General features: G+C 43.5%; 1 protein-coding gene across 2 annotated transcripts; it reads right to left on the reverse strand.

The window, feature by feature from the left end:
- Positions 1-3,698: 3,698 nt before the first annotated feature.
- On the reverse strand, positions 3,699-26,984 carry LOC109864821 (mastermind-like protein 1). 2 transcript variants are annotated; one of them, XM_020452792.2, is made up of 5 exons: positions 24,938-26,984; positions 10,404-11,771; positions 7,676-7,888; positions 7,098-7,236; positions 3,699-6,140 (listed from the first exon to the last, which is right to left on the reverse strand). In XM_020452792.2, exons 1-5 carry the CDS (start codon positions 25,253-25,255, stop codon positions 5,074-5,076), a joined length of 3,105 nt encoding a protein of 1,034 aa, XP_020308381.1. In that variant the 5' UTR covers positions 25,256-26,984; the 3' UTR covers positions 3,699-5,073. The 2 variants fall into 2 exon arrangements, with proteins under 2 accessions (XP_020308381.1, XP_020308382.1); XM_020452793.2 differs by having other exon boundaries at positions 10,404-11,765; positions 24,938-26,676.
- Positions 26,985-27,731: the final 747 nt, after the last annotated feature.

Here is a 27,731-nt window from a genome sequence, read left to right on the forward strand (position 1 = left end):
CAGCGCAACAGCGCCTCTTCAGGAGGGAACAGCACCTCTTCAGGAGGCTGAAGAAATTTGGCTTGTCATCTAAAACACAATTGCACCGCCCTCTACCGCAAGGCTCTCCAGAGGGTAGTGCGTAGAGGTCGACCGATTAAAAGTTTTCATAACAATCAGAAATCTGTATTTTTGGACACCGATTTGGCAGATTTAAAAAAAAATAACTAGGCAAGTCAGTTAAGAACATTCTTATTTTCAATGACGGCCTAGGAAAGGTGGGTTAACTGCCTTGTTCAGGGGCAGAATGACAGGTTTTTACCTTGTTAGCTCGGGCAATCAATCTTGCAACCTTACAGTTTAGTCCAACATTCGAACCACCTGATTACATTGCACGAGGAGACTGCCTGTTACACGAATGCAGTAAGAAGGCAAGGTAAGTTGCTAGCTAGCATTACATTTCTTATAAAAAAAACACTCAATCATAATCACTAGTTAACTACACATGGTTGATGATATTACTAGTTTATCTAGCGTGTCCTGCTTCGCATATAATCGATGCGGTGCTTATACGCGAAAAATTACTGTCTTGCTCCAATATGTACCTAACCATAAACATCAATGCCTTTCTTAAAATCAATACACAAGTATATATTTTTTTACCTGCATATTTAGTTAATATTGCCTGCTAACCTGGCTCGTTGTGAACTCTGAAGACTATTTCTTCAAAACAAAGAGTCAACTTCGCCAAATGGGGGATGATTTAACAAAAGCGCATTTGCGAAAAAAGCACAATCGGCTGTACCGAACCATAAACATCAATGCCTTTCTTAAAATCAATACACAGAAGTATATATTTTTTAAATATGCATATTTTGCTAAAAGAAATCCAGGTTAGCAGGCAATATTAACCAGGTGAAATTGTGTCACTTCTCTTGCGTTCATTGCACACAGTCAGTGTATATGCAACAGTTTGGGCTGCCTAATTTGCCAGAATATTACGTAATTATAACACAACATTGAATGTTGTGCAATGTAACAGGAAAATTTAGACTTATGGATGCCACCCGTTAGATAAAATACGGAACGGTTCCGTATTTCACTGAAAGAATAAACGTCTTGTTTTCGAGATGATAGTTTCCGGATTCGACCATATTAATGACCTGACTCGGATGTCTGTGTGTTATGTTATAATTAAGTCTATGATTTGATAGAGCAGTCTGACTGAGCGATGGTAGGCAGCAGCAGGCATGTAAGCATTAATTCAAACAGCACTTCTGTGCGTTTTGCCAGCATTTCTTCGCAATGCTTGAAGCATTGAGCTGTTCATGACTTCAAGCCTATCAACTCCCGATATTAGGCTGGTGAGCTGATGTGAAATGGCTAGATAGTTAGCGGGGTGCGCGCTAATAGCGTTTCAAACGTCACTCGCTCTGAGACTTGGGAGTAGTTGTTCCCCTTGCTCTGCATGGGTAACGCTGCTTCGAGGGTGGCTGTTGTCGATGTGTTCCTGGTTCAAGCCCAGGTAGGGGCGAGGAGAGGGACGGAAGCTATACCGTTACACTGGCAATACTAAAGTGCCTATAAGAACATCCAATAGTCAAAGGTATACGAAATACAAATCGTATAGAGAGAAATTGCCCTCTAATAACTACAACCTTAAACTTCTTACCTGGGAATATTGAAGACTCCTGCTAAAAGGAACCACCAGCTTTCATATGTTCTCATGTTCTGAGCAAGGAACTTAAACATTAGCTTTTTTTACATGGCACATATTGCACTTTTACTTTCTTCTCCAACACTTTGTTTTTGCAATATTTAAACCAAATTCAACATGTTTAATTTTATTTGAGGCTAAATGGATTTTATTGATGTATTATATTAAGTTAAAATAAGTGTACATTCAGTATTGTTGTAATTGTCCTTATTACAAATACATGTAAAAAAAATAATGGCTGATTAAATCGGTATCAGCTTTTTTGGTCCTCCAATAATCGGTATCAGCGTTGAAAAATCATAAAAATCGGTCAACCTCTAGTAGTGAGGTCTGCACAACGCATCACCGGGGGCAAACTACCTGCCTTCCAGGACACCTACAGCACCCGATGTCACAGGAAGGCTAAAAAGATCATCAAGGACAACAACCACCCGAGCCACTGCCTGTTCACCCTGCTATCATCCAGAAGGCAAGGTCAGTAGAGGTGCATCAAAGCTGGGACCGAGAGACTGAAAAAACAGCTTCTATCTCAAGACCAGACTGTTAAACAGCCATCACTAACAGAGAGGCTGCTGCCAACATAAACTCAAATCTCTGGCCACTTAAATAAACAGACTTAATAAAAGGTATCACTAGTCATTAAAAAAAACACCACTTTAATAATGTTCACATAGAGGTATCACTAGTCACTTAAATAAAACCACTTTAATAATGTCTACATATCCTATATTACTCATCTCATATGTATATACTGTATTCTATACCATCTTGCCTATGCCGCACGCCATCACTCATCCATATATTTATATGTACATATTCATCCCTTTACATGTGTGTATAAGGTAGTAGTTGTGAATTTGTTATTTTACTTGTTAGATTTTACTGCATAGTTGGAACTAGAAGCACAAGCATTTTGCTACACTCGCATTATCATCTACTAACCATGTGTAAATGTGACCAATAAAATGGAATATATATCAGCATAGAGTAAATGCTATATACTCTCCTACACATTTAATTTCACTCTGTACTCCAGAATTTGAGATCAAACGTTTCATATGAGGTGACAGTAAAGAATGTCACCTTTTATTTTAGGGTATTTCCATACATATGTTTTACCGTTTAAGAAATTAAAGCATTATGTATCCAGCCCCCCCCCCCCCCCCATTTTAAGGTGTCATAGTTATTTGGACAAGTGCACATAGGGTGTTAAATTTAGTCAATAATTTAGTATTCGGGCCTATATTCCTAACACACAGACTACATCAAGTTTGTGACTACAAACTTGTTGGATGCATTGTCACTAAGGGTAGAGTATGTTTCTTAGCACTTCTACATTAATGTGGATGCTACCATGATTACAGAGAACCATGAATAAATAACGAATAATGATGCGTGAGAACGTCTGAGGCACAGATCATAAAACACCCCCCTCCCCCAAAAAAAGTTTGTCGTGGGGGTATGATATTTGATATTTGATGATATTTGTGCATCTAACTTTCGCACTCATCATTATTCAGGATTATCCGTAATCATGGGAGCATCCACATTCATGTAGAAGTGCTCAGAAACAAATACGTAGGGGAGTGTATCAGGGATGGGCAACTCCAGTACTCTGGGTCCTGATTAGTGTCAGTGACACCTTTCCCCAGCACATCTGGTTCAGTTAATTAATTCCATTCTAAACTGGAGACCATGAACAGTTGATTTTGAGTCCAGAGTTAAGGTTGGGACAGAAATGTGTCAGGCTCCTCAGTCAGGCCCCCGAAGACTGGAAGCTGCCCATTCCTGTGATATAGGATGCAAAAATAATTACAAGGAAGGACAAGAAAACAGATGGAAGAAAGTCAAATCATCATCATGACTAAGTGGAATGGGATACATAGGAACACACTGTTCTACAGGATTCTACTCACACCTGACATTGGCACTTAATATTATAATGCTTGTCAGTTACAATTCACACACACAAACACACACAAAACTAAGACAAAACACAGGGTCCGTTTCTAAATAACTATATTTACATAATACTCTTGTTTTACAGAGAACCATATTAAAAGTATGAATTACTTACAAAAATCCGCTGCAATATACATATAAAAATAAGATCTATCTTCAGAACAAATGGGAAAATGCATACATACAAAATAATATAGCGAAAAATGTACAAGGAGCCCCTGACACAAAAGAGGATGAACAAATTCAAACATCTCAACTTAAGTATCTGGCTGTACTGTCGTTCAAGGGAATGGAAAAAGATTGTCTGCAATGTGTCTGAAGGCAATAATGTCCACTATTCATACATGATCTTATAGCTTGGTTATTAAAATGACAATGGACCGAATGTTTAAAGACAGTGATTTTAGGGTAACCTGGTCAAACATGGTAACGAACGTAAAGGGAGACCATTTTATAAACATGATACAAGCATCATTCAAAGGTGTATTTGGGTGGTGTTGGGACTCTGTCCCCATTTGTCACTTTACAATTGTAATCTGCCTCCATTGGGGGGGGGGGTCATTGCACAACTAACAGAGGAACAGTCTTGTCTCTTATGGGCACTGGCTAACCAAATGAATATGGACGCCACTGTTGAGTCTCCTTGGCGCACCTCGTCATTGGTTTGAAAGTAGGGGGGGGTTGGCACACGTCTATTTATTAGCAATATCAATACCAACATTTGACATGAGGGACTGTGTTACTAGGTCACCTCTGCTACATAGAGCATTCATTTGCATTTAAGGCCGCAACTTCTAACAAAGCAGAGGACGGATAGGGGGGCAATGAAACCAAAATAAGCACCTCTACTGTGGTAAGCGTAGACAAAGTGTGTGTGTGCGACATTTGATTCACCCTTGATTCAGTGGTTTAGTACTGAGTCACTGGTTCAGTAGTAGTAATAATAGTAGCAGAGTTCTTTCTATATGTCTCCCAGTCCTGGGGAAATACTCTGATAGGAATCCACACAGGGGTTTTGGTCCTGCACACCATCATTCCCATCCAATCATTCTCCTGAACTTATATACACAGTACACACAATACTGAGGATGACCGTCTCTTAACCATGTCAGAAAAGTAACAGGATTCCATTAGTAACCCTCTCTGTTCCTGCCTTTCATTGGCAATTGGCTTGGAACACATACACCAACATTCCATCTCACCAACTCATCAGATGAATCTTACTTGCCTGAAGGCTTCTTCTCCCCAGCTCCTCTCAGTCTTAATCTACTGATCTGAAAAGGCAAGGTGAACACAACATGGAAGACGGATGCCTAGCAGACACTTGCTCTCAACCATCCGGCTCTAACATTGGCGCAGATGGAGAAGAGGAAGCCACCACAGACTATTGAGACTCTCCTGTTCATTAAAACTCATCAGTGGTGGCTAGCTAAGAGCTCATCCAGATCGTCCATCCACTCCTGCGTGCTGCGTTCTTTCAGCAGAGAGTCCACCAGGTCACTCTCTCCAGGGAAGCTGGGCAAACTGCTAGCCCCTGACCCAGTGTTGTAGATAAATGGCAACTGCTGCTGCTGTTGTTGTTGGTTAGCAGTTCTGTTGACCTGGTAGCCCTGCTGTCTGCACTGGAGCACCTGGCTGACCAAACGCCCCCCCTGCGGCTGACCAAAGGCACCCAGGTCGGGCAACACCCCCTGGCCTTGGGAACCCTGCTGCTGTTGCTGATTGGGTAAGACTTGCCCTGGGCCTAAGGGCTGCCCAAGGGAAACTTGGGGGTTGGCTGCAGTCCTTTGCTGGGCCTGCTGCATCATCTGTTGCTGGGCAGGGTTAATGGCGCCCATGGGCCTGCCGTTGGCATTGGCGCCAAAGGGGGTGTTGCCAACAGGCATCTTGTTTGGTATGTGGGTCTGTTGCTGCATGTGGAAGGCGTTGGGGTTGGCAAAGGCATTGGGCGGGAGACCTCCGTTGCTGGAGGGAGGTTGCTGGGCACCCATAGCTTGCTGCATGCCCTGCTGCTGCCAAGATTGGCTCTGGGTGCTCTGCATGGCGTTGGGCATAACACTGGGCATGCTGCCGCCAGGCATGGAGCCGGGTAGTCTGGCTAACTGCTGCTGCTGCTGTTGTTTCAGCAGGGCGGCGTTGGGCTGGTTTTTAAGGTGTTGTTGCTGGGATAGCATGTTCTGTCGGTAGGAGGCACCCATATTACCTACAGGCTGCCTCTGCATGGAACTTTGCTGGGAGGGGTGCATGTTCATGTTGCTGTAGAGTACCTGATGCTGTAAGGCAGAGTCCATAACACCCACACAGGAGGCGAGGCTCATGTCTGCCTGGCTGGAGGGAGGAGGGACACCAGGGGTGGGGCCAGCACCACCCTGTTGGCCCATGGTCATACCAATCATGCCTTGTTGCGTCTGGGGGAAAATTCGCTGAGCTCCGGGGGCGGGGCCTCCCAGCGTACCAACGTTGCTCAATGGCTGTGACGAACCTGCAGGGAGAAGCAAAAGAAGAAGTGAGTCACAAAAACGTGACAAATTGAAAAGCTAACCTTTGCATAATAGTTACACATGTTTTTATAATTCAATCTTAATCAATAAACTCATTATAGGAGAAGACCAAGTCTCTCTCAATATACTTAAATGGCTTTCCATGTCTCCATATGTGTCATTATTTTTCATGAATGCAGATAGCAGAAAGGAACGGATACGGTCTAGCTACCACAATAAGTTCATGCCATTATGAGGTAAAAAGGACAGCGAGCATTGAGACAGCAGCTGTTCTCTCCAAAGACACAGAACAAAGGGCAAATGTATTCAGCAACGAGAGAACACAGACCTCATTACTGGTTTACCATTCAAATGAATCCTACGGTAAGAAGCATTTGCATTGACGAGGTAATATTAGTGTACTGCCAAACAAAGTTGTTCTGTGTGAGTTACATCATCGAAGCAAACCTTCTGGGCCATGACCAGACATAAAAAATCTAAAAAAGGTGCCTATTCAATAGCAAAGGGAAGTGCAAGCAGTGGTAAAGAGTATAGCTGTGCTTCCAAAATCGCCCTCTTACCCCCTAACCTATATAGACCTGCTCTTTACATAGGTCATGGTTGATTTGTTTCGGGCTGTGGAAAGCGACTGGGTTGAGCCAGTTTATTCACCAGGGTTGAAGGTAAATTCCAAAACTTTTTGGGTCATCAAGAAACAAATTCACTGCCCTAGTGTAATGAATAAAAACAATATGGCTAAACATGAGAGGAAACTACATTAGACAATTCAATCATCTGAAATCCATAAAGGGAAGTGAACGTCTATACACTTATGCCAGAACTCAGGTAGAGGATTGGATTAGAGCCCTACAAGCCATTTTAAGACCTTGGAGTGTCTAGGGGGGTTGGGGGGGTTACGCTACATTGGATGTAACGTGGTGACGTAGGGTCTCATTTACTTGTAAACTGGGCAGCCTGCTGCTGCTGGAAGGGGTTGTTCTGTGCGCCAGGTTGCTGGTTCTGTTGGTCCTGGTACTGGGGAGGGGGACGGGTCAGGTGCCTCTGGAGCTGCTGCTCTTGCTGCTGACGCTGTTTTTCCTGAAACACAGAAAACATATTAGAGCATGATTGTGTCATACACGCATACACCGGTGACTGAAATTCCTCCCATACATTCTCTTGGACAAGGACCAGAGATGGAAAACACCTACTGTGAAACTGCCAGTCATATAACCACTTCTACATGCAGACAAATTGCTCGCCCTTGTGTATATATATATATATATATATGTTACTAATAGACAACATGTAGGGCTATGCAGCACTAGCAGGCCCAGTCAGGTAGAACAGACAGAGATCCTGTCTCAGACTTTACATAGCAAATGGGCAAGTTGAAACCAATCATGTGAATGAGCCAGGAAGTCTGATCGCTTTGTATTTTGTCATTAGGATTGAGGGTGGGGTATGTTGCTCCTAGATCCTGATCCAAGACCCAAATTCTACCAACAGTAGATGACCCTTGACCCCGGGTATTAACCTGTTGGGCCATGATCAGCTGCTGCCTCTGGCCCAGTAGGAACTGTTTCTGCTGCTCCATCAGCTGCTGCTGCTGCTTCACCGCCGCCTGCCCCGACAGGTAGGCCATGTTGCCGAGGTTTCCCGCCATGCCGTTGCCGGGCCCCACCAGCTGGGGGGCCATGGCGTTGCCAGGTCCAGGGCCGTGCGGTGCGGCAGGGTATGCGTTCTGTTCCTGCAAAATTGAAATTGGGGAAAATTGTATAGTTATTCCACTAATGTCAACCAGAGGAAGAGAGACAGCATCCAGTCTGAGGTAAGGCTTTAGGGGCCTTGTCAAACAAGTGGGGGGAATATGTTCAGAAATAACATTTGATGTAAAGCAAAAACCAAGGTTTGATGTAACGCAAAGGGAAAAAAAATCATTCAAATAAAAAGCTTAGGCTTTACATAAAAAAACTAGTTATGTCCCTAATCAACACAGCTTTAAATGAAGACCGCGGTTGTACAACTTCAGTTTGAAAGTTCATAAGTTAGTTTATGTCCTCATACAAGTGCTTTCCTTGACCAGCTGTGAGAACCACAGCTCCATATTGGCAGTGTTAGCCTCAGCCAGTGTGCTAACCATCTCGCCATAGAAACATCTGGAAAGTTGGCCAGAGTTCTCAGGGGCTAGCCTCAGGCCTCTAGCTCCGGCCGGGGGATATTTTGGGTCCGTCCACACACACACACCGCAGAACACAGTTGAGTCAGGGAGAGGAGAAGAGAGGGTAGGAAGAGCAAGAATGGATCAGAGAGCCCCTTCTCGCGAGAGGGAAAACCCCAAGTGGGTTAAGAAACTGTACGGGTGGGCTACTCCTAAAATATACTATTGTGGAGGACAGGCGAGGTAGAGGGGACGAGGTAGAGGGGGCTGCATGAAAGGCTGCTTTGTCATGGTTGTCCCCTCCCTGGTCCCCCCCCCCCCCCCCCCCACCACCATCCAACCCCCCATGGGAGACTGCATGCCAGCTCCTTAGCAACCAGCTGCTTGACCCAGACACACACACTGTCCCCTCAAACCGTGGGGCCCATGCCAGACTTGTATGACCAAAATATAAGCTACAAGGACAGTGTGTGGGTTGTGTTTGTTGACTAACATAAAAAGCCTGCTAGGCCTTAGATCCACCATCAACTATCAGCCTACATGCAGTATGCCTTAAAGGCCGAGTGCAGTCAAAAACACGATTTTTCTGTGTTTTATATACATTTCCACACTATGGAGGTTGGAATAAAACTGTGAAATTGTGAAAATGACAATGCCCTTTTACTGTAAGAGCTGTTTGAAAAGACCACTGTTTTGTTGGGATGGAGTTTTGGCCTGCCTGGTGACATCACCAGGGGGTACATTTATTAATAGACAAATAAGAAAGAGAAAGTTCTGCTACGCCAATAACAGTTAGTTTTCAGTTTTCCCCTCCCTACTACTCCCAGACAGTCCTAGAAGTTTGTGCTTGAGAAATGTCTCTTCGCTAAGAAGCTATTTTTGTTTCCCATTGTAGTCACCGTCATGTACTTAATTGTTACCCAGAAATTACATGTTGACATATATATTACCAAATATAATTAAAACTATGCTATCCATTGGTGTGGTTCTTGACATGGTGTGGTTGGTGTGGTTCTTGACAAGTCTTTATTTGGAGCCGTTCTTTCAAACTAAAAGGGCAAGCCAGACGACTCCATTGCTCATTTTTAACAAGCCCTTATTGTTTGGCTTCAAAATTATACTCCCTCATTCACCAGCGTCGTAGCACTGGAGTAGTGTGTGTGTGTGTGTGTGTGTGTGTGTTTTTGTACACAACATGGCCTTGGAATGTTCTTTGTGCCTCAGTTGTAATGCTATTCGCTGATGCCAGTATAAAACATGCTTTGGGCCTTCCCCCTGTTGGAAATGTTAATAGCTCTATTCTCCCAGTCAAGCAGTGTGAAATTATGTTAGGCTTGGGTGATGACCATAACCAAGTAATGTAAGTGTAAGCCTTTCATATGCACTTGTTGACCTCTTAACTTTTTAACAGTTATTCAGAATACCAATATAGCCTAACACTTGATCTTTCCATGTGGATCCTTGACTCTTATAAAAATAAAATGTATTGCAGGACCTGGTATTCCCAGGTGATCTCCTGTCCCGTTTCTAACCAGGCCTGACTGTGAACAGGCGTGTTCAGAGTGATATAGCCACAAGCATATTCTTGTACCCTGTTTTCTCCCCAAATTAGGTCTCTTGGCTCATCTCTGCAACTCAACAGGCTCGGGAGAGGCGAATGTCGAGTCATGCATCCTCCGAAACATGACCCATCTGACCACCTACTTCTTATCACACTGCGCGCTTAACCCGGATGTCAGCCCCACCAAAGTGTCGGAGGAAACACCGCTGGACTGACGACCGGAGTCAACTTGCAGGTGCCTGGCCCTGTCACAAGGAGTCAGTAGAGCACGATGAGCCAAGGAAAGCCCCACAGGGTAAACCCTCCCTTACACCGGACGGCACTGGGCCAATTGTATACCGTCCTATGTGGCTCCCGGTCACGTGACATCAAATCCCAGACTGTAGTGGCGCCCCAGCACTGCAGTACTTTAATGTTGCGCCACCCAGGACTCTTATAATGAAGCCTTTTTAAGCCTGCTTCATATCAAACCTGGTCACATAAAAGTAATGGTTACACAATGAGCAGTCTTGTGATAAAGTTCAAGGTGAGCTGTATTCTTACCTGCCCGTGGGGTAGCTGTGGTCTGAAGGACAGGCCTTGCTTCTGCTTCATCTGCTGCTGCTGTCTGAGGAGCGACAGCAGCACTGCCTTGTTCTGGCTCTGTGCACTGGGGGGGCCCTGCGGTGGCCCCTGGGCCGCAGCCTCATAGTGGGACAGGGGCTTGGTGTTGCTGTAGTTGAGCATGGCAGAGCCCAGGCCCCCAGGGCCTGCTGCTGCAGGGTGGCTAAGCGGAGCCCCTGGTCCTTGAGCAGGGTGGCCCAGCATGTTGGTGTGGGGGCCTCCGGGCTGCAGGTACCCGCCGGCCACGGCTTTGGGTGAGCCCTTGTTGGGCTGTCCGGGCATCATCAGCTGGGGCTTGGGGTTATTTGGGAAGTCCTGGGGGTATAGGGAGGGGCTGGTGGGCTTCTCCAGGCCGTAAGCTCCCCCTAGGGGGCTCTGAGACGGGGCCGACTGGGGTTGCCAAGATGGACGGCAGGGGTGGGACACAGGGGGGTGGAATTTGGGGGCTTGCTGCTGTTTCTGAGCATGTTGCTGCTGTTGGAGCTGGGACTGCATCTGCTGGGCTCTCTGCTGCTGGGCGGCTAGCTGCTGGAGCTGCTGGGCAGGGGACAGGTCTTTGGAGACAGGCCCCGAGGGAAGGCGGTGGTTCTGGGGAGGGAGCTGCCTGGATGGGGGAGGCTGCTGGCTGAGGGGCTGGGGCGGGGAGGAGACGGTGGAGGTGGCCGCTGCCAGGAAGCTGGCGGAGTGCTGCATGGGTGGCCCCGATGACTTGGGCCTGGTGTGGGGCGAGCCGGCGCACGAGTCCTGCTCGAAGGCGGTAGAGGCCGGGGAGAACTCTGCCTTGACACTGGCCAGTTCTGGAAGCAGGAGGCCTCCCTGTGAGGTACCGCCAGACTGTGCGCCCGTCCCAGGGGTGGGTCCGGCCAGATCCGGAGGGTCCTTGCGGTCCTCGAAACCGTCGTTGAGGATGTCCTGGATGTCCTCATAGGCAACCGAGCGGTTGAGCTCCTCCATGAGCTCCGTCCACTCCTGCTCATTGAGGTTGAGGTCAGGGAAGAGGCTGTTGCTGGCTCCGCCCCCTGACGGCAACATGCAGGGGAGAATGTCATCCATGGGCTCCTGCTTCATCTCTTTGAGCCGGAACTCCTGCTCCCCAGCGGCGGTTCCACCATGTTCTCCACCATTGGGTATGAGAGAGTCGGCGCCAATGCCATGCTTGGAGTCCAGGGGTGAGCGAGGGGGGATGCCGCCATTGGACGAGCTGTTGTCTAGGCAAGCCTTTTTGGACGGGGGATAGCCATCGCTGAAGCCGTTGACCTGACCAGGGGAGCCAGTGCTTTCCAGCTTCCTCTTCACTGACTCCTGCAACTAGAGTAAATAACAAGTCAACAAATATATAATGTCCCCATGTGGCTCAGTTGGTAGAACATGGCACCTGCGACACCAGGGTTGTGGGTTCGATTCCCATGGGGGACTAGTACAAAAATGTACTCTTTACTGAAAGTGGCTCTGGATATGAGCGTCTGCTAAATGATTGAAATGTAAATTAAATGTAAACATTAGTACCACACAATAAACACATGCTGAAAACTGTCACAATGCTTTTGATTGAGAACCTTGCCACAAGCGGAGATGTAAAAAAATATATTTTAAGCAGGAATCCTTAGATATATCTATTTTTTTTAAACTTCGAAATTAACAAACTATATCCATTGATTCTTGAATATAACTTATAAAAAGCATCATGAGCTTAGTTCAACTGTCATACCCCAACAGAATCCAAAATATGAGCTTGTTTTTCTCTGTTTGTAAATAATATACATGTAAACTGACTGTATAGCCTCAAAACATGGTTCAAACTATCATTTTAAAATGAATACATTTATAGCTATATATTTATAAGATCATCTTTTTGAGAACTAATAACCACCAAAATGTAAAACTACACTCAGGGAGAATGAAAAATGTAAAATAAAAAAATGTAATGTCTTGGGGCCTCCATTACTTTTTTTGAATAATGTTTGAGTCACTCAGATAACAGAACACATCAAAATGTGTAGAATTGTAGGAAACTAGCTTTCTCCGCTGCTGAAAAAAATCATAAGGGAAACACTGAACTCACTGATTCCGCATGCGTTTTTCTGCTGCTCATTATGAAATATGAGATATGAGTCTTGGGGGGGTGAGGTTTGATGTGGGTGTGTTTTGTTGGCTTTAGCATACCCTGGCAGTTACTGTTGTTTGTCACTCTTGAAGTACGGTAGCAACAACATAGCCACTACCACTTCCTCAAAATAGTCATAATTAATCGAAGACAAATCAAGAAATCAAATTCATTTACACATTTCGCAGAGGACATTTTAGTCGCACAATCTTACATCTAGTTAAAGGTGGTTTTAAAAGTTTTTTTTTTTTAAATTGAATGAAAAATAAGTATTTTGCCAGAGTGTGCTTCTGTAGTGTTTCATAGTGAATCATGTCATAGAACATGTTGCAGCGGGACGCAAGATGCTTGCAAATGAGTTGATAATTTTGGAATATTGACAAATGGCAGTTGGGATATAAGTGCGCATCGTCGCTATCCTCATTTTACCCAAAAGTTGCAGACTCAAGGGATCACTATCAAACACATCAACAAGTGGTCACTCCATAAAGGGGTTTGGGGCCAAGTGTTCTTTCAACAGAACTTTGGCAACCTGTTGTTTCATGCAAACAAGTCCGAGCCACCTCGTAAATGGGCAGGTGAGTCTCACGGTAGGTGCTGCTATGTTTGGATAGATCACCGCAGACTGTTCTCCATGGATGACAATTCTCCATAGGCGTTACAATCGGTGTTGTAATCCAAACACAACCATCTTGTGGGTTAGGTTGTGACAACCTCATTCCAAAACTCTCATAAAACTCAGTTTTGGAAAATACTGACTTGGACAAATTAGCCTATTTAAACTTACGTCAATTTTGACACTGGAGTAAACGTTTATAATAGAAGCCACATAGGCCATTTTCAACTTCAGAGAAGTTGTTTTGTGCATTCAGTTGCCCTTTAAAAACAGATAACTTAATGTATCTGCGTTAGAAGCAGTTTTGCAAGCCATTGCTAACTAGCTTACCAAAAAGACTGGAAGTCTATGGGTACAGCTAGCATGAAGATATGCTTAACGGTCCTGTAAACACTACACTGCTTCACAAGGAAAATAAAACCCCACTCAACTTTTATCACTGTGTTGAGGCAAGTTACCCATTTAAAATATTAAGCCCATCGATGTCTATAGAAATTAAAATTGTGACAAATAATTAGGCTTAAGTGGTGAGAAACAGACCAGGAGTGCAAAGTATAAGCGTCTCTGATGGATTCAGACACAGAACCTTATGACTTTGCTTAGGTTAGCTTCCTGTGACTGGACTGGCAGCTTGCCATAAGGTATACAGTCTACAGTCAAACTTGACATGGGTTTTTAGGAGAGCTTTACGCAGCTCTTGGCTCATATTCATCCAGCAAGAGTGCTGATCTAGGATCAGTTTAGCTTTTTAGATCATAATTAATAAGGATTACATGGATGGCGGGACCTGATCGCAGCACTGGGTTGTAGCCTATTTCACAAAGCAGGTTCAATACGTTTTTGTTCCCCCCCCCTCCCCATGCTAGAGTCTAGGGATGACCCCAATTAGAGGACTGGTCGATTGTTTGGTCAATAGGCTGTTGGACGACCAAGATCATTGTTTTTTTATTGGTCGAGCAGTGGCAAATAAATAAATAGATATTTGCTCCCATCTCAGTGAATTAATGCATTGCGGAGGCCTGGCCAAAAATACAATTTATGCTTGATCTGAAAATGTGGTCGGAGGCACCATATGGTGTGTATGATGCGATCGTGGAGCCCCCAGATGCTCGTTCCGCATCGCCATGCGACTCCCAATTGTTGAAACAAAGCGGAGGTTTCTATATAGCTTCGCATTGACATGACTGATTGGTGGTAGGTTGGGGGCTGTACATCCTGTATAAAACACAAACTCACTTCCTTGACAACAGCCCCATCTTCTTCGCAAAGTGCAAGTAGTATGAATGCCCTGACTTCCGCAGAGGCCACATCACCAAATGCTGCATGGTCAATGCAGCACCCAGATGCAGCACCCAGATGCACAATGCGCTGCCCTCTCCAGAATGGGCACTCTCCTGCCAATTTGTGCGCATTCATTGTTTCATAACTTCATTTTGTGAATTGTTTGCATTTGAATGTTAGTGTATATCAATTGCCCATTACATATAATCACCAGTATTACAATTACCATTAATTCCTAATCTACAATGTTTGTTTGGTTACGGTAATTTCTGTTAACGCATTCAATATATTATTCCAGTCTTTTTACCGTTCTCATTGTCGGAATGGATACATTGTTTGTAGAGCGCACAACCTATTCTACACTTGTGAAAAACAAGTTTTGGTTTATTTAATTCCTTTTTCGAGTTGCCAATTTAGTGATGGTCTTGTTTGACGGGCACCTGATTACGGACAGAAGTAGGCATATAGGATACCAGGCCCGCAAGCAAATGTAGGCATATAAAATGTGACATTTGGGGTTCTGATAGTATTTCTGATTGGCTCAATGCAACACCACCAATGAGCTGTGGAGCTTCTCAAAGTAATGTTGTTTTCTTCACCTCAAACTGCAAGAAAACAAAAGTCTGTTTTAACATACAGCCATTGAGAATGACAATATTTATAAAATTAAATAATAATTTAAAAAAAAAAATACATTGAGGAACTATTTCCAACTCTCTCCCTTTTGACAACCACTCAGCATGACAAGGGGAAAATGCTGTGCCCTGATCCAATGGAAACATAAAATAGGCCTACCTGCTTACTTATCAGTGCTCGACATAGTTTCCGGTACTCATTTTAATTGTTGGTACCATTTATATTTAGGTGCAGGAGCTTCACGATACGTTTTAGTTCATATTCTATAAGAGGAACAGGAGCTCAAGCAGTAGAAATTCTGAGGTGCCAGTACTCAGCTTCGGAAAGCTCCTTCCCAAGTCAAACACTGCTTCTCATCCCTTGCGCAAATAGCCAACAGCGGTGTCTGTCCCGAGCTCACTGGCACAGGAAACTGAGGTCCCAGAATATTTTAAACAACATAGCAAGTTCGCTAGCACAAGCTTAGGGTGGACCCAAGTTAATACAATGTTTCAAGTTCATTGCAGAAAGGCCATGCTTAGCCATTGTGATTGATAGGTAATATATATATATTTTTTAAATCAGGATATTTTCTACCTACAGGCTGTAATGTTTTTACTTGTTGGCTTTATGCAGGCTATTTTTACATAGTTGACAATGGCAATCGAAGTTACTTTATAGGTTTGTATCATTTTCATTTAGATATAATTTTGATTTAACCACATGACAATGATTGCGATATGAAGACATTATTATAAATTAAATGGAACTGTTCCACGAAAATGTGCATATGATAAAGATTGTCGACTCTTCGTGTAGCTTATTACAGGCAACTCCAGGAGAGTAATGGCAGAATCTGAGAAAGCCTGCAGGAGAACGGTTGGGTCAGGTTAAGGTTTTTATCTTCTAGATCTCTGGCTCCCTCTTGAGGCATTTCTGTCTTATTTCATCAAACAGTAAGCTTAACAGATGACTTTCGGTCAAACAAGGTTTTGTTTTGTTGGGGAAAGCCCTACTAGAGTAATTTCTCCATTATTTTGCAAGGCTATGACAGAAACACTAGCCAACGAAATGTACGCTCATCTCATCCGAATGCAGAGGCCGAACCCCAGACTGACATCCTAGGCAACCAGATCCCCTCAGGTTTACCCTCCTGTGCGGAGATATTTGAATGTACTGGGACAATCCGTGCAGATTGTTTAATCACGCCTGTATAGTACTGTGCACCTTTAAAGTAGAACTGACAGCATTTTAGCAACAAAAAATGTCATTAACATGTGTTCATATACACCCAGGAGGAATGGCACAAAAACATTTGACAAGTGAGCATTTAGATATGGTAATTATAACATTTCCACAAATTCTTAGAAAACCTCATTCCTAAACATTCTAAAGTATTTGCGAAAATTCTATATCAAGAAATAGAGTGCGAAAGCGACCGTGCGTTTGTACAATTAAAAGACACCGGAGTAAAAAAAAAAAAAGTGGCATTTATCGGTGTACGTACGCATGCATGTAAACTCAGCAAAAAAAGAAACAGACCCTTTTCAGGACCCTGTCTTTCAAAGATAATTCGTAAAAATCCAAATAACTTCACAGATCTTCATTGTAAAGGGTTTAAACTAGAGGTCGACCAATTATATCGGAATGGCCGATTAATTAGGGAAGATTTCATGTTCACAACAATCTTTTTTTACGCCTTTATTTAAATCTTTATTTAACTTGGCAAGTCAGTGAAAAACACATTCTTATTTTCAATGACGGCCTAGGAACGGTGGGTTGACTGCCTCGTTCAGCGGCAGAACGACAGATGTTCACCATGTCAGCTCGGGGGATTCAATCTAGCAACCTTACTGTTAACTAGTCCAATGCTCTAACCACCTGCCTCTCATTGCACTCCACGAGGAGCCTGCGTGTTACGTGAATGTAGTAAGCCACGGTAAGTTGCTAGCTAGCATTAAACTTATCTTATAAAAAACAATCAATCAAGCAATCATAATCACTAGTTAACTACACATGGTTGATGATATTACTAGATATTATCTAGTGTGTCCTGCGTTGCATATACTCGATGCGGTGCGTATCGTTGCTCCAATGTGTACATAACCATGAACATCAATGCCTTTCTTAAAATCAATACACAGAAGTATATATTTTTAAACCTGCATATTTAGCTAAAAGAAACCCAGGTTAGCAGGCAATATTAACCAGGTGAAATTGTGTCACTTCTCTTGCGTTCATTGCACACAGAGTCAGTGTATAGGACCACAGTTTGACAGGTACAGGATGGCAACAAACGCCCGAAGTACACCATGAACGCACAATCCCTCCATCAGTGCTCAGACTGTCTGCAACAGGCTGAGAGAGGCTGGACTGAGGGCTTGTAGGCCTGTTGTAAGGCAGGTCCTCACTAGACATCACCGGCAACAATGTTGCCTATGGGTACAAACTAGAGGTCGGCCGATTATGATTTAACGCCTATACCGATTATTGGAGGACCAAAAAAGCCGATACCGATTAAATCAGCCGATTAAAATATATATGTATTTGTCATAATGACAATTACAACAATACTGAATTATCACTTATTTTAACTAACTATAATACATCAATAAAATCAATTTAGCCTCAAGTAGATAATGAAACATGTTCAATTTGGTTTAAATAATGCAAAAACAAAGTGTTGCAGAAGAACGTAAAAGTGCAATATGTGCTATGTAAGAAAGCTAACGTTTCAGTTCCTTGCTCAGAACATGAGAACATATGAAAGCTGGTGGTTCCTTTTAACATGAGTCTTCAATATTCCCAGGTAAGAAGTTTTAGGTTGTAGTTATTATAGGACTATTTCCGTCTATACCATTTGTATTTCATTAACCTTTGACTATTGGATGTTCTTATAGGCACTTTAGTATTGCCAGTGTAACAGTATAGCTTCCGTCCCTCTCCTCTCTCCTCCCTGGGATCAAACCAGCAACACAACGACAACAGCCACCACATCGAAGCAGCGTTACCCATGCAGAGCAAGGGAAACAACCACCCCAAGGCTCAGAGCGAGTGAAGTTTGAAACGCTATTAGCGCACGCTAACTAGCCAGCCATTTCACTTCGGTCACACCAGCCTCATCTCGGGAGTTGATAGGTTTGAAGTCATAAACAGCGCAATGCTTGACGCACAACGAAGAGCTGCTGGCAAAACGCACGAAAGTGCTATTTGAATTCATGTTTACACGCCTGCTTCTGCCTACCACCGCTCAGTCAGATACTTAGATACTTGTATGCTCAGTCAGATTATATGCACCACAGGACACGCTAGATAATATCATCAACCATGTGTAATTAACTAGTGATTATGATTGATTGTTTTTTATAAGAAATGTAATGCTAGCTAGCAACTTACCTTGGCTTACTGCATTTGCGTAACAGGCATTTGCGTTTATCGTCGAAGGGATAGATTTGGAGGTGGAGGGTCCGTCATGGTCTGGGGCGGTGTGTCAGAGCGTTTGTTGTCATTGCAGGCAATCTCAACGCTGAGCGTTACAGGGAAGACATCCTCCTCCTTCATGTGGTACCCTTCCTGCAGACTCATCCTGACATGACCCTCCAGCATGACAATGCCACCAACCATACTGCTCGTTCTGTGTGTGATTTCCTGCAAGACAGGAATGTCAGTGTACTGCCATGGCCAGCGAAGAGCTCGGATCTCACGTCTGGGACCTGTTGGATCAGAGGGTGGGGGCTAGGGCCATTCCCCCCAGAAATGTCCAGGAACTTGCAGGTGCCTTGGCGGAAGAGTGGGGTCACATCTCACAGCAAGGACTGCCAAATCTGGTGCAGTCCATGAGAAGATGCACTGCAGTTTTAATGCAGCTGGTGGCCACACCAGATACCGACTGTTGATTCTGACCCCCCCCCTCCCTTTGTTCAGGGACACATTATACCATTTCTGTTAGTCACGTCTGTGAAACTTGTTCAGTTTGTGTCTCAGTTGTTGAATCTTATACGTTCATACAAATATTTGTTAAGTTTGCTGAAAATAAACAGTTGACAGTGAGAGGACATTTCTTTTTTTGAGATTATATATATATATATATATATATATATATATATATATATATATATATATATATATATATATATATATATATATATATATATATATATATATATATATATATACATATATACATATACACATACACACAGTGCCTTGCGAAAGTATTCGGCCCCCTTGAACTTTGCGACCTTTTGCCACATTTCAGGCTTCAAACATAAAGATATAAAACTGTATTTTTTTGTGAAGAATCAACAACAAGTGGGACACAATCATGAAGTGGAACGACATTTATTGGATATTTCAAACTTTTTTAACAAATCAAAAACTGAAAAATTGGGCGTGCAAAATTATTCAGCCCCCTTAAGTTAATACTTTGTAGCGCCACCTTTTGCTGCGATTACAGCTGTAAGTCGCTTGGGGTATGTCTCTATCAGTTTTGCACATCGAGAGACTGACATTTTTTCCCATTCCTCCTTGCAAAACAGCTCGAGCTCAGTGAGGTTGGATGGAAAGCATTTGTGAACAGCAGTTTTCAGTTCTTTCCATAGATTCTCGATTGGATTCAGGTCTGGACTTTGACTTGGCCATTCTAACACCTGGATATGTTTATTTTTGAACCATTCCATTGTAGATTTTGCTTTATGTTTTGGATCATTGTCTTGTTGGAAGACAAATCTCCGTCCCAGTCTCAGGTCTTTTGCAGACTCCATCAGACTCCATCATCAGACTCCATTCTTCCAGAATGGTCCTGTATTTGGCTCCATCCATCTTCCCATCAATTTTAACCATCTTCCCTGTCCCTGCTGAAGAAAAGCAGGCCCAAACCATGATGCTGCCACCACCATGTTTGACAGTGGGGATGGTGTGTTCAGGGTGATGAGCTGTGTTGCTTTTACGCCAAACATAACGTTTTGCATTGTTGCCAAAATTTTGGTTTCATCTGACCAGAGCACCTTCTTCCACATGTTTGGTGTGTCTCCCAGGTGGCTTGTGGCAAACTTTAAACAACACTTTTTATGGATAACTTTAAGAAATGGCTTTCTTCTTGCCACTCTTCCATAAAGGCCAGATTTGTGCAATATACGACTGATTGTTGTCCTATGGACAGAGTCTCCCACCTCAGCTGTAGATCTCTGCAGTTCATCCAGAGTGATCATGGGCCTCTTGGCTGCATCTCTGATCAGTCTTCTCCTTGTATGAGCTGAAAGTTGAGGGACGGCCAGGTCTTGGTAGATTTGCAGTGGTCTGATACTCCTTCCATTTCAATATTATCGCTTGCACAGTGCTCCTTGGGATGTTTAAAGCTTGGGAAATCTTTTTGTATCCAAATCCGGCTTTAAACTTCTTCACAACAGTATCTCGGACCTGCCTGGTGTGTTCCTTGTTCTTCATGATGCTCTCTGCGCTTTTAACGGACCTCTGAGACTATCACAGTGCAGGTGCATTTATACGGAGACTTGATTACACACAGGCGGATTGTATTTATCATCATTAGTCATTTAGGTCAACATTGGATCATTTAGAGATCCTCACTGAACTTCTGGAGAGAGTTTGCTGCACTGAAAGTAAAGGGGCTGAATAATTTTACACGCCCAATTTTTCAGTTTTTGATCTGTTTAAAAAGTTTGAAATATCCAATAAATGTTGTTCCACTTCATGATTGTGTCCCACTTGTTGTTGATTCTTCACAAAAAAATACAGTTTTATATCTTTATGTTTGAAGCCTGAAATGTGGCAAAAGGTCATATATATATATATATTACTGCTACAGGGTTTTCATTATTGTTTGGATACCTTATTTGGGGAAAGGGAGATACCTAGTCAGATAGTCCAACTGAATGTATTCTACTGAAAAGTGTCTTACGCATTTAACCCAACCCCTCTGAATCAGAGAGGTGTGCGGGTGCTGCCTTAAATCAACATTTCACATCTTTGGCGCCCAGGGAACAGTGGGTTAACTGCCTTGCTCAGGGGCAGAACGGTAGTTTTTACCTTGTCAGCTAGGGGATTCGATCCAGCAACCTTTCAATTACTGGCCCAATGCTCTAACCACTAGGCTACCATTTACAATTATGTATGGATTTTTATCTTACTTCCCCCCCCACACTCCATGCAATGCGCACTGCAGAGACATGTTCAGGACCAGAGTCTACGCAGACCGGTGCACCATAGCCAATCAGAGCTACAGTAGGAATTTATGCAAACAAGCCATTTGCCACACAAGCCTGCCATCACACAATTGAACTGGACTGTGTTTACAGGCAGCTGCGACTTTAGAGCATTAGAACGCATTTTACAGTCCTATTCATCAAACAACCATGAAAAGGTAGGCTCTCCCCCCCTCAGTTATGCACATCAACAACTAATGCTAGCCAAAGCAAGATGTGCTCAAATCTAACGACGGATCATTAGATGATCCCACTCAAAATTTCAGCTAGTTGGCCGTAAAAATTGGACTGATGACGGGGAATTGTAGCCTACTCGTCCTTCTACAGCTTGCCTGCCAATCAATGCATGCTTGTCCCAAGCACCCAATCTAACTGGCTAAAGTTGGCTAGCAAGCTACTTCAACACAAATGAGAGAACACCTCACCGATAATTTTACTCGCCCTAGCAGAGCTGGTTAGGCTGTTTACATGTTAGCTAGAGCGTTCGTGACTAACTTAATTTTTTCCTACGTTTACTGACACCGGATCATATTCAGCAGGTGTTGCGAATTTGCAAATTCATCAGTTATTCTGCACTCTGGCACATTCAAACAAGAGTGCTCTGAAATCAGAGCAGCTAGATAGCTAGAGTGAAGTTGCGAACACAAGAGATATGCTAGCTGACTGGATAACAGTTGTTCAAATTCTTGCTTGGTAACCAAATGACACCTGCATCTCTAGCTGTGTGTAGCCACCAAAAAATGATATGAGCGGAAAAAGTCACTCACCCACTCCTCCAATGACTTGACATCCTCATAGCAGCTAGCTAGCTAGCTAACATTAGGCTTTGTGTTTTTAGCTTGCTACATAAATAGATAGGGTAGCCTTATAGCCACATTATGACTGACTTCTGATCATTGCCCTTACTAGTCTGATTGTATTTACCTTTCCAGCCTTACTTACATTCATCCCCCCCCCCCCCCCCCCCCCGAATGGAGGCAACAAACAATGTACCAGGCCAGCTGTGATTTACAACCTGACAGTAATATTTTTTGGGACTACCAAGAAATATATCAGTGAATTATATTAAAAGTCAGGCATTGAACTGCAACCATCTATTCTGCCAACAATGCTTTAATGTATGTCATGGAATGTTGAGTCAAACAGAACCTATTTTAAAACCTCCTATAAAGTTTTGTAGCATAAACTGGGATTTTTATATTTTTGACTGATAGGATTGTCTGTTTCATATCTGCAAAGGAGTTAAAAGTATGTTAGTTCCACCGCTGACAACATAGGCAGCTCACCGCTCCTTTGATCTGGTCTCTCACACTTTGTGCGCTGGCTGTGCCGAGCTGTTTGGCTTTAGAGAGAGAAGAGTGTGTGCGCGGCTCATCTGATCTAGCCTCGTCTCTAACCCCATCACTCCCCTGGAGGAGAGAAAAGCCAGTCTAGTGACTCACTCCAGTGCTTTATGAACCTGAAAAACTGGTCTCTGTCTTCACCCTTTCACTCCAACCTCTCTGCCTCCCCCACCTCTTCTTCTGAGCAATCATCGCCATTACCCCACCTACCACAGACCCAAGTCACATGAAACTAATTAACATGTGTATAGACGGAGGAAGCCCTACAACAAAAGAGCTAGTGCCTGGGCCATGGAGGGGAGCATGCCGAATTCCAAACCCTGGACCCAGAGCTAAGATATAGCGTCCGTTTTGCCTTTGAAGCCACCGGCGTGGCCACAATGGGCCTCCCTGGGATGTGCAGGAGTGGAACGGAGCAGCGGGCCGGTCTAACTAAAGGCTGGGGGGACAGTTTATCGGACAAGCTTTAACCTCATACTGACTGGCCAGGCTGGAGCTGAGCCTTGTTAATATGGCACAGAGTGACGGAACGAAAGATAGGCTAGGTAGCTTGCTAATCCAGTGCCAGTCACTAGTGGGCTAGCTAGCACTGCTATTCATGAACAGAATTTATCAGTTTTAGTAAGTGACATTACTCCTAGGTTATAGGGTTCATCAACAATGGAATGGAGAATCAAGTTCTGCCCTGTGGCTTGATACACACACAGCTATACCGTGGCATTGCATTATGTGGATCAGGAAAGGGCACAGAGCAATGATGAGTCAGAGGCTCAGAGCATTAGGCTGGGGGTGGAGTTGTTTTTTCTAATACCCCTGAGTCATCATTCATTCAGAGGGTAGTTATATTGTCCTAATGCAGCTGTTGCCCAAATGGTGGGAGGCAGTCAATTCCTACTGGGCTGTGACTGAAGCCTGGTTTGTGTAAAAAAAACGTTTTTATATTTCTCAGAGACTTAAAGCTAGAATCCTTAATAGTGAAACTGTCCTGTCAATTTGGGATATTATAAAAACAAACACTGCCCTCCCCCTGACTTAATTGCACGTACGATAGAAGAGCAGAATATGGACAGCAATTTTTTGCCAGACTTCTCAATGGAACTCTTCTCTGTTTCGTCCACAAATCAAAAACAATACCAACTGTGCTGTGGTGGACAGTGACACCGTTTCCCCTAATGCAGATTCCATTGTTAAGAGGGGTCACAGAGGCAAAATGCTTCAGGTGGGGTTCATGGCAACAACAAAAAAAAAACTGTCCAAATGGATACTGCCATGGTAGGTAGGTCAGACTGCCAAGACAACCAAACTGCATGAAAATGTATTCCATCCTACTTTCCTTATCTCCACAACACATGTAAATACAAGACTGTAAATACAAGAGGTCGCTAAGTTGCCATGTGTAATTCAATTGTTCCTTTTCACTTTTTGGTTTCCCTCAAGTATAACATTTGCCAGGGATAATTACTACAGGGTCAGTAGAGGTAACTTGAGCAAACAGAAATTTCCCCCAACGCCCGATAGAGCCTAATCAACACTGAAAACAATGGCGGCAGCAACTTTTTTCCCACGATAGTTGATTATAAGTCCATTGGACAACTGGAAGATTGATGAAAAAAGAAACAAGCCTAGATATCATTACAGAATGTTCTCTGTGTGAGCACTCACTGAATACTTTGCTACTTTTCTGAGCCACAAGAGAGAGAAGCAGTATTTTAATATGACTCAGCCTTCTTGAGACTTGTTTATCCCACTTTGGCTGTGCTATCAGCATTCCGATAACTTAGAGATCCATGACAACTCTACAAAATGGCTGTGACTAAACATGAACTTCAGTGCCAACAATACATGGACAACTCTAGTGGACACCTCACTGTGACACAACTTCGACAGTATGCCTTGTTGAAAAAGTCCTTTCCATATTCTGTTATATTAACATTTATGTTTGAACAAATATAGCGGGAAAAATGAGTTTCACCACAGCAAAAGAAAATGTGAACATTGTGCCCCAGCATGCCAAAGGCTGCCTAGTAAACACAGCAGGACAACAATGAGAACATGTGACAGCAGCCACCCAGAATGCACACAGGAGTACACATGATACTGGCTACAACTCGTGGCAATCACTGCACATGGAGCACACTGCAAATGATAGCAAATAATGCTATTTCCTTGACTTGCAATCACTGCACATGAAAAATACTAATTTAACGCATGAATGCGGCAAATAAAATAACTGCCATGAAGCTGTTATCAGATTTGTGGTGCATTTGCATCCACTTTATGAAATGGTCACTTACCGCAATCAAAGTGCTGTTTCTGCTCTGCTCGGGCGTCCCACCATCCCCTAAGTCTGCGTTGTTGCCCCCGGTCCCTGACCCTCTCTGCACTGCTTGGTCGGATGTTGGCTGTCTGTGCTTACTCGACCGCTTGGCCTTGGTTTGCAGGCACCGTTGGTGCAGTGCAAAGGTCTGCTGCCGTTCCATCTCCAGCCGCTCCCTCGCTGTGTTGTCGTAGCGGTTCTCGCAGCTGGTGTTATGCCTCCTGAAGAGCTCGATTCGACGGCGGAGTCGCTCCATCACCGCACTGTGTCGCGGCACTACAAAATCGGCCATCATCAATAAAGAGTGTTTTAAACTCTGGACTCAGGTTTCGGCAGTCCGGATAAAATGCTGAATTTGCTCCTTTTCAGGGTGGGCGTCTATACCCGGTACCCTTTTACAGAGTGTCAACTAACGTTACTGCTTCCATAGTCGACCTTTGTCTTACTAATAGACTTCCGTCACAACACTCGGAAAAAGCACGAAAAAGACGATTAATAAATTATTGTTCAACTGCCTAGCCAGCAAGGTAGATAGTGCACCGTATCTATCACATCATGAAAAATATTGCCACTAATAACTGTCTGGCTAACGTTAGCTAGCTAACTAGCTAAAGGCCCCAACATTGGCTAGTTAGACTAATTCGCAAAAGCTCATTCACGCCTTGTCTATATGAATTAAAAAGTATAAATTAAACTCGTGTATCTTTAATATAGTATATAAATTAATTGTATCACAGATACGCACGTCAAATATCATTAGTTGAGACACTAATCTAGCCAAGTTACCATTAGCTAGCTGCTCACTAAAATGCTTGTATGGGACTTACTAACATTCCTCTGGTCAAACATCCAAAGTTTGTGCGAGAAAAGCCCATAACTTTCACTTTAGCCGCTACAGTAGCTATCTAACATTTAGCTAGCCATCGCAAAACTCAACCGTATTAGCTAGAACAAACATTTCACCGTGTAAGATTGTTATAGTTTACATTACCAACAATTACTATTTTAAAACATCTTACTGACTACTTACCCAACTTCACGTAGTTGGTTAGCTACCTGTTAGCTACAACAAACACACCAGTCTCATTGTGAAATTCAGTTACCGTTAACTAGCTAACGTTAGCCATGAAGTTAGCTAGCGAAACCAAGTGACGCTGAGTGTTTCTACTAAGCTAGCTAACTACTGTAGCTACAGTAACTTACTCCGGCAATTAACTTATGCTAGCTAGGCAGGATAAAACGTCAAGTTGCCGATCACCACCGACCTACAAAACACTAAAAATGTTTGCTTGGTAATAACAAAAGTGCGCACAACTTGACTTGCAAGTCAAATGTTTCCTGTGTTCTGCCTGGCGAGCCCCATCCTTGTTCTGCCTGGCGAGCTGATCCTCGGTGTAGATCCAAATAATGTGACTTGATAGCTAGCAGCCAACTGCAACAATATACGGATGTAACGGTGTTAGCTAGCTAGCTTGAAAACCAACTATAACAAAGCATGATACCAAGACTACTTCGTCCAGTACTGCATATAGCTAGAAACACACAACCCGAATCTGATGCAGTTAGGTCAAATGCAAAACAAAAACAAATTGCGACAACAATCAAACTCTGCCCCTCTTTGCTATTTCTATTGTTTTCCAATGGACAGGCAGATCTTCGTCGCCATTTTGGAACAAGTTTTTTTCCTTTACTTTTTCTCTAACCTTATGCTTTGCAAGACAGTAGTGTCGCAAAAGATACTTTGTAGCTGTCCCCACCTCATTGTAACGATTGACAGTGAAAACAAACAATACATAGAGAGACCGTGGCATTTGCATGAATTTACAGTTAAAATGTACAACCTTGTATCCTTTGAAAACTTATGAAAGTATGGCACAGTCAGTCAGACTTCAAGTAAGCTCAACTAACGAATACACACTCTTTATTGGAAGAATGTGTTGTAACTGATAAGTAGGTACATCAAATCGCTACACTGGTGTCAGAAGTTCGATGGCACCTGTGAGTCCATCAGAGAGGCATGTAAATGTCAGGGACTTGGTATAGAGAAGTGTGTCGAATTGCTCTCCGCAGGGCAAGCAGTACGGATGCACCAAGTCTGGAACCAACAGGACCGTGAACAGCTTCTACCCCCAAGCCATAAAACTGACCCTTTTTTGACACATCACTTATGCTGCTGCTACTGTTATTATATATCCTGTTGCCTAGTCACTTTATTCCTAGTTATATGTACATGTACCTCAATTACCGCGTGCCCCTGCACATCGGCCCGTGTATATAGACAGACAAGTTATCGTTACTCATTGTGTATTTATTATTACTTCTCTATTTTTTTTTCACTCTGCATTGTTGAGAAGGGCCCGTAAGTAAGCATTTCACTTTTAGTCTACACCTGTTGTTTACAAAGCATGTGATGAATACAATTTGATTTGAAAGAAGGCAATAATGTAGTAGCCCTTATGGTAAGCATGAAGTTTGCCCACGGGTTGCGAGACCAGGGGTGTATTCATCAGTCACAGACCGTAGCAAAAACGTTTGGCAACGGAATCCGGCTAATACACCCCAGAGTTCATTGTTCGCTACATTGGTGTCAAAAGTGGGATGGAATGAGGCCATTGGAAGCACGGGCAGACGTGCTTGGATCCTGAACGATAGTCAAGATATTTGTGTAAATGTTGTGGGCTATATTTGCTCCTGTTTGTTTGTTGGTGGCCCACTCTTTGATGGCAGCTATGCACGTCTGACAATCGGGATTTGGTTAGTTATTTTATAAA

The sequence above is a fragment of the Oncorhynchus kisutch genome, linkage group LG19 (genome assembly GCF_002021735.2).
Source record: "Oncorhynchus kisutch isolate 150728-3 linkage group LG19, Okis_V2, whole genome shotgun sequence".
NCBI classification, from domain to species: Eukaryota; Metazoa; Chordata; class Actinopteri; order Salmoniformes; family Salmonidae; genus Oncorhynchus; species Oncorhynchus kisutch.

Bases quoted from the DNA above. Each gene is read 5' to 3' on its own strand.
- LOC109864821 (XM_020452792.2), bottom strand. From the start codon at position 25,255: ATGATGGCCGATTTTGTAGTGCCGCGACACAGTGCGGTGATGGAGCGA. The intron at 7,889-10,403 runs GTAAGAATACAG...TCAATTTTGCAG, and splicing joins CACAGCTACCCCACGGGCAG to GAACAGAACGCATACCCTGC. The intron at 7,237-7,675 runs GTTAATACCCGG...TCTGTGTTTCAG, and splicing joins AGCTGATCATGGCCCAACAG to GAAAAACAGCGTCAGCAGCA.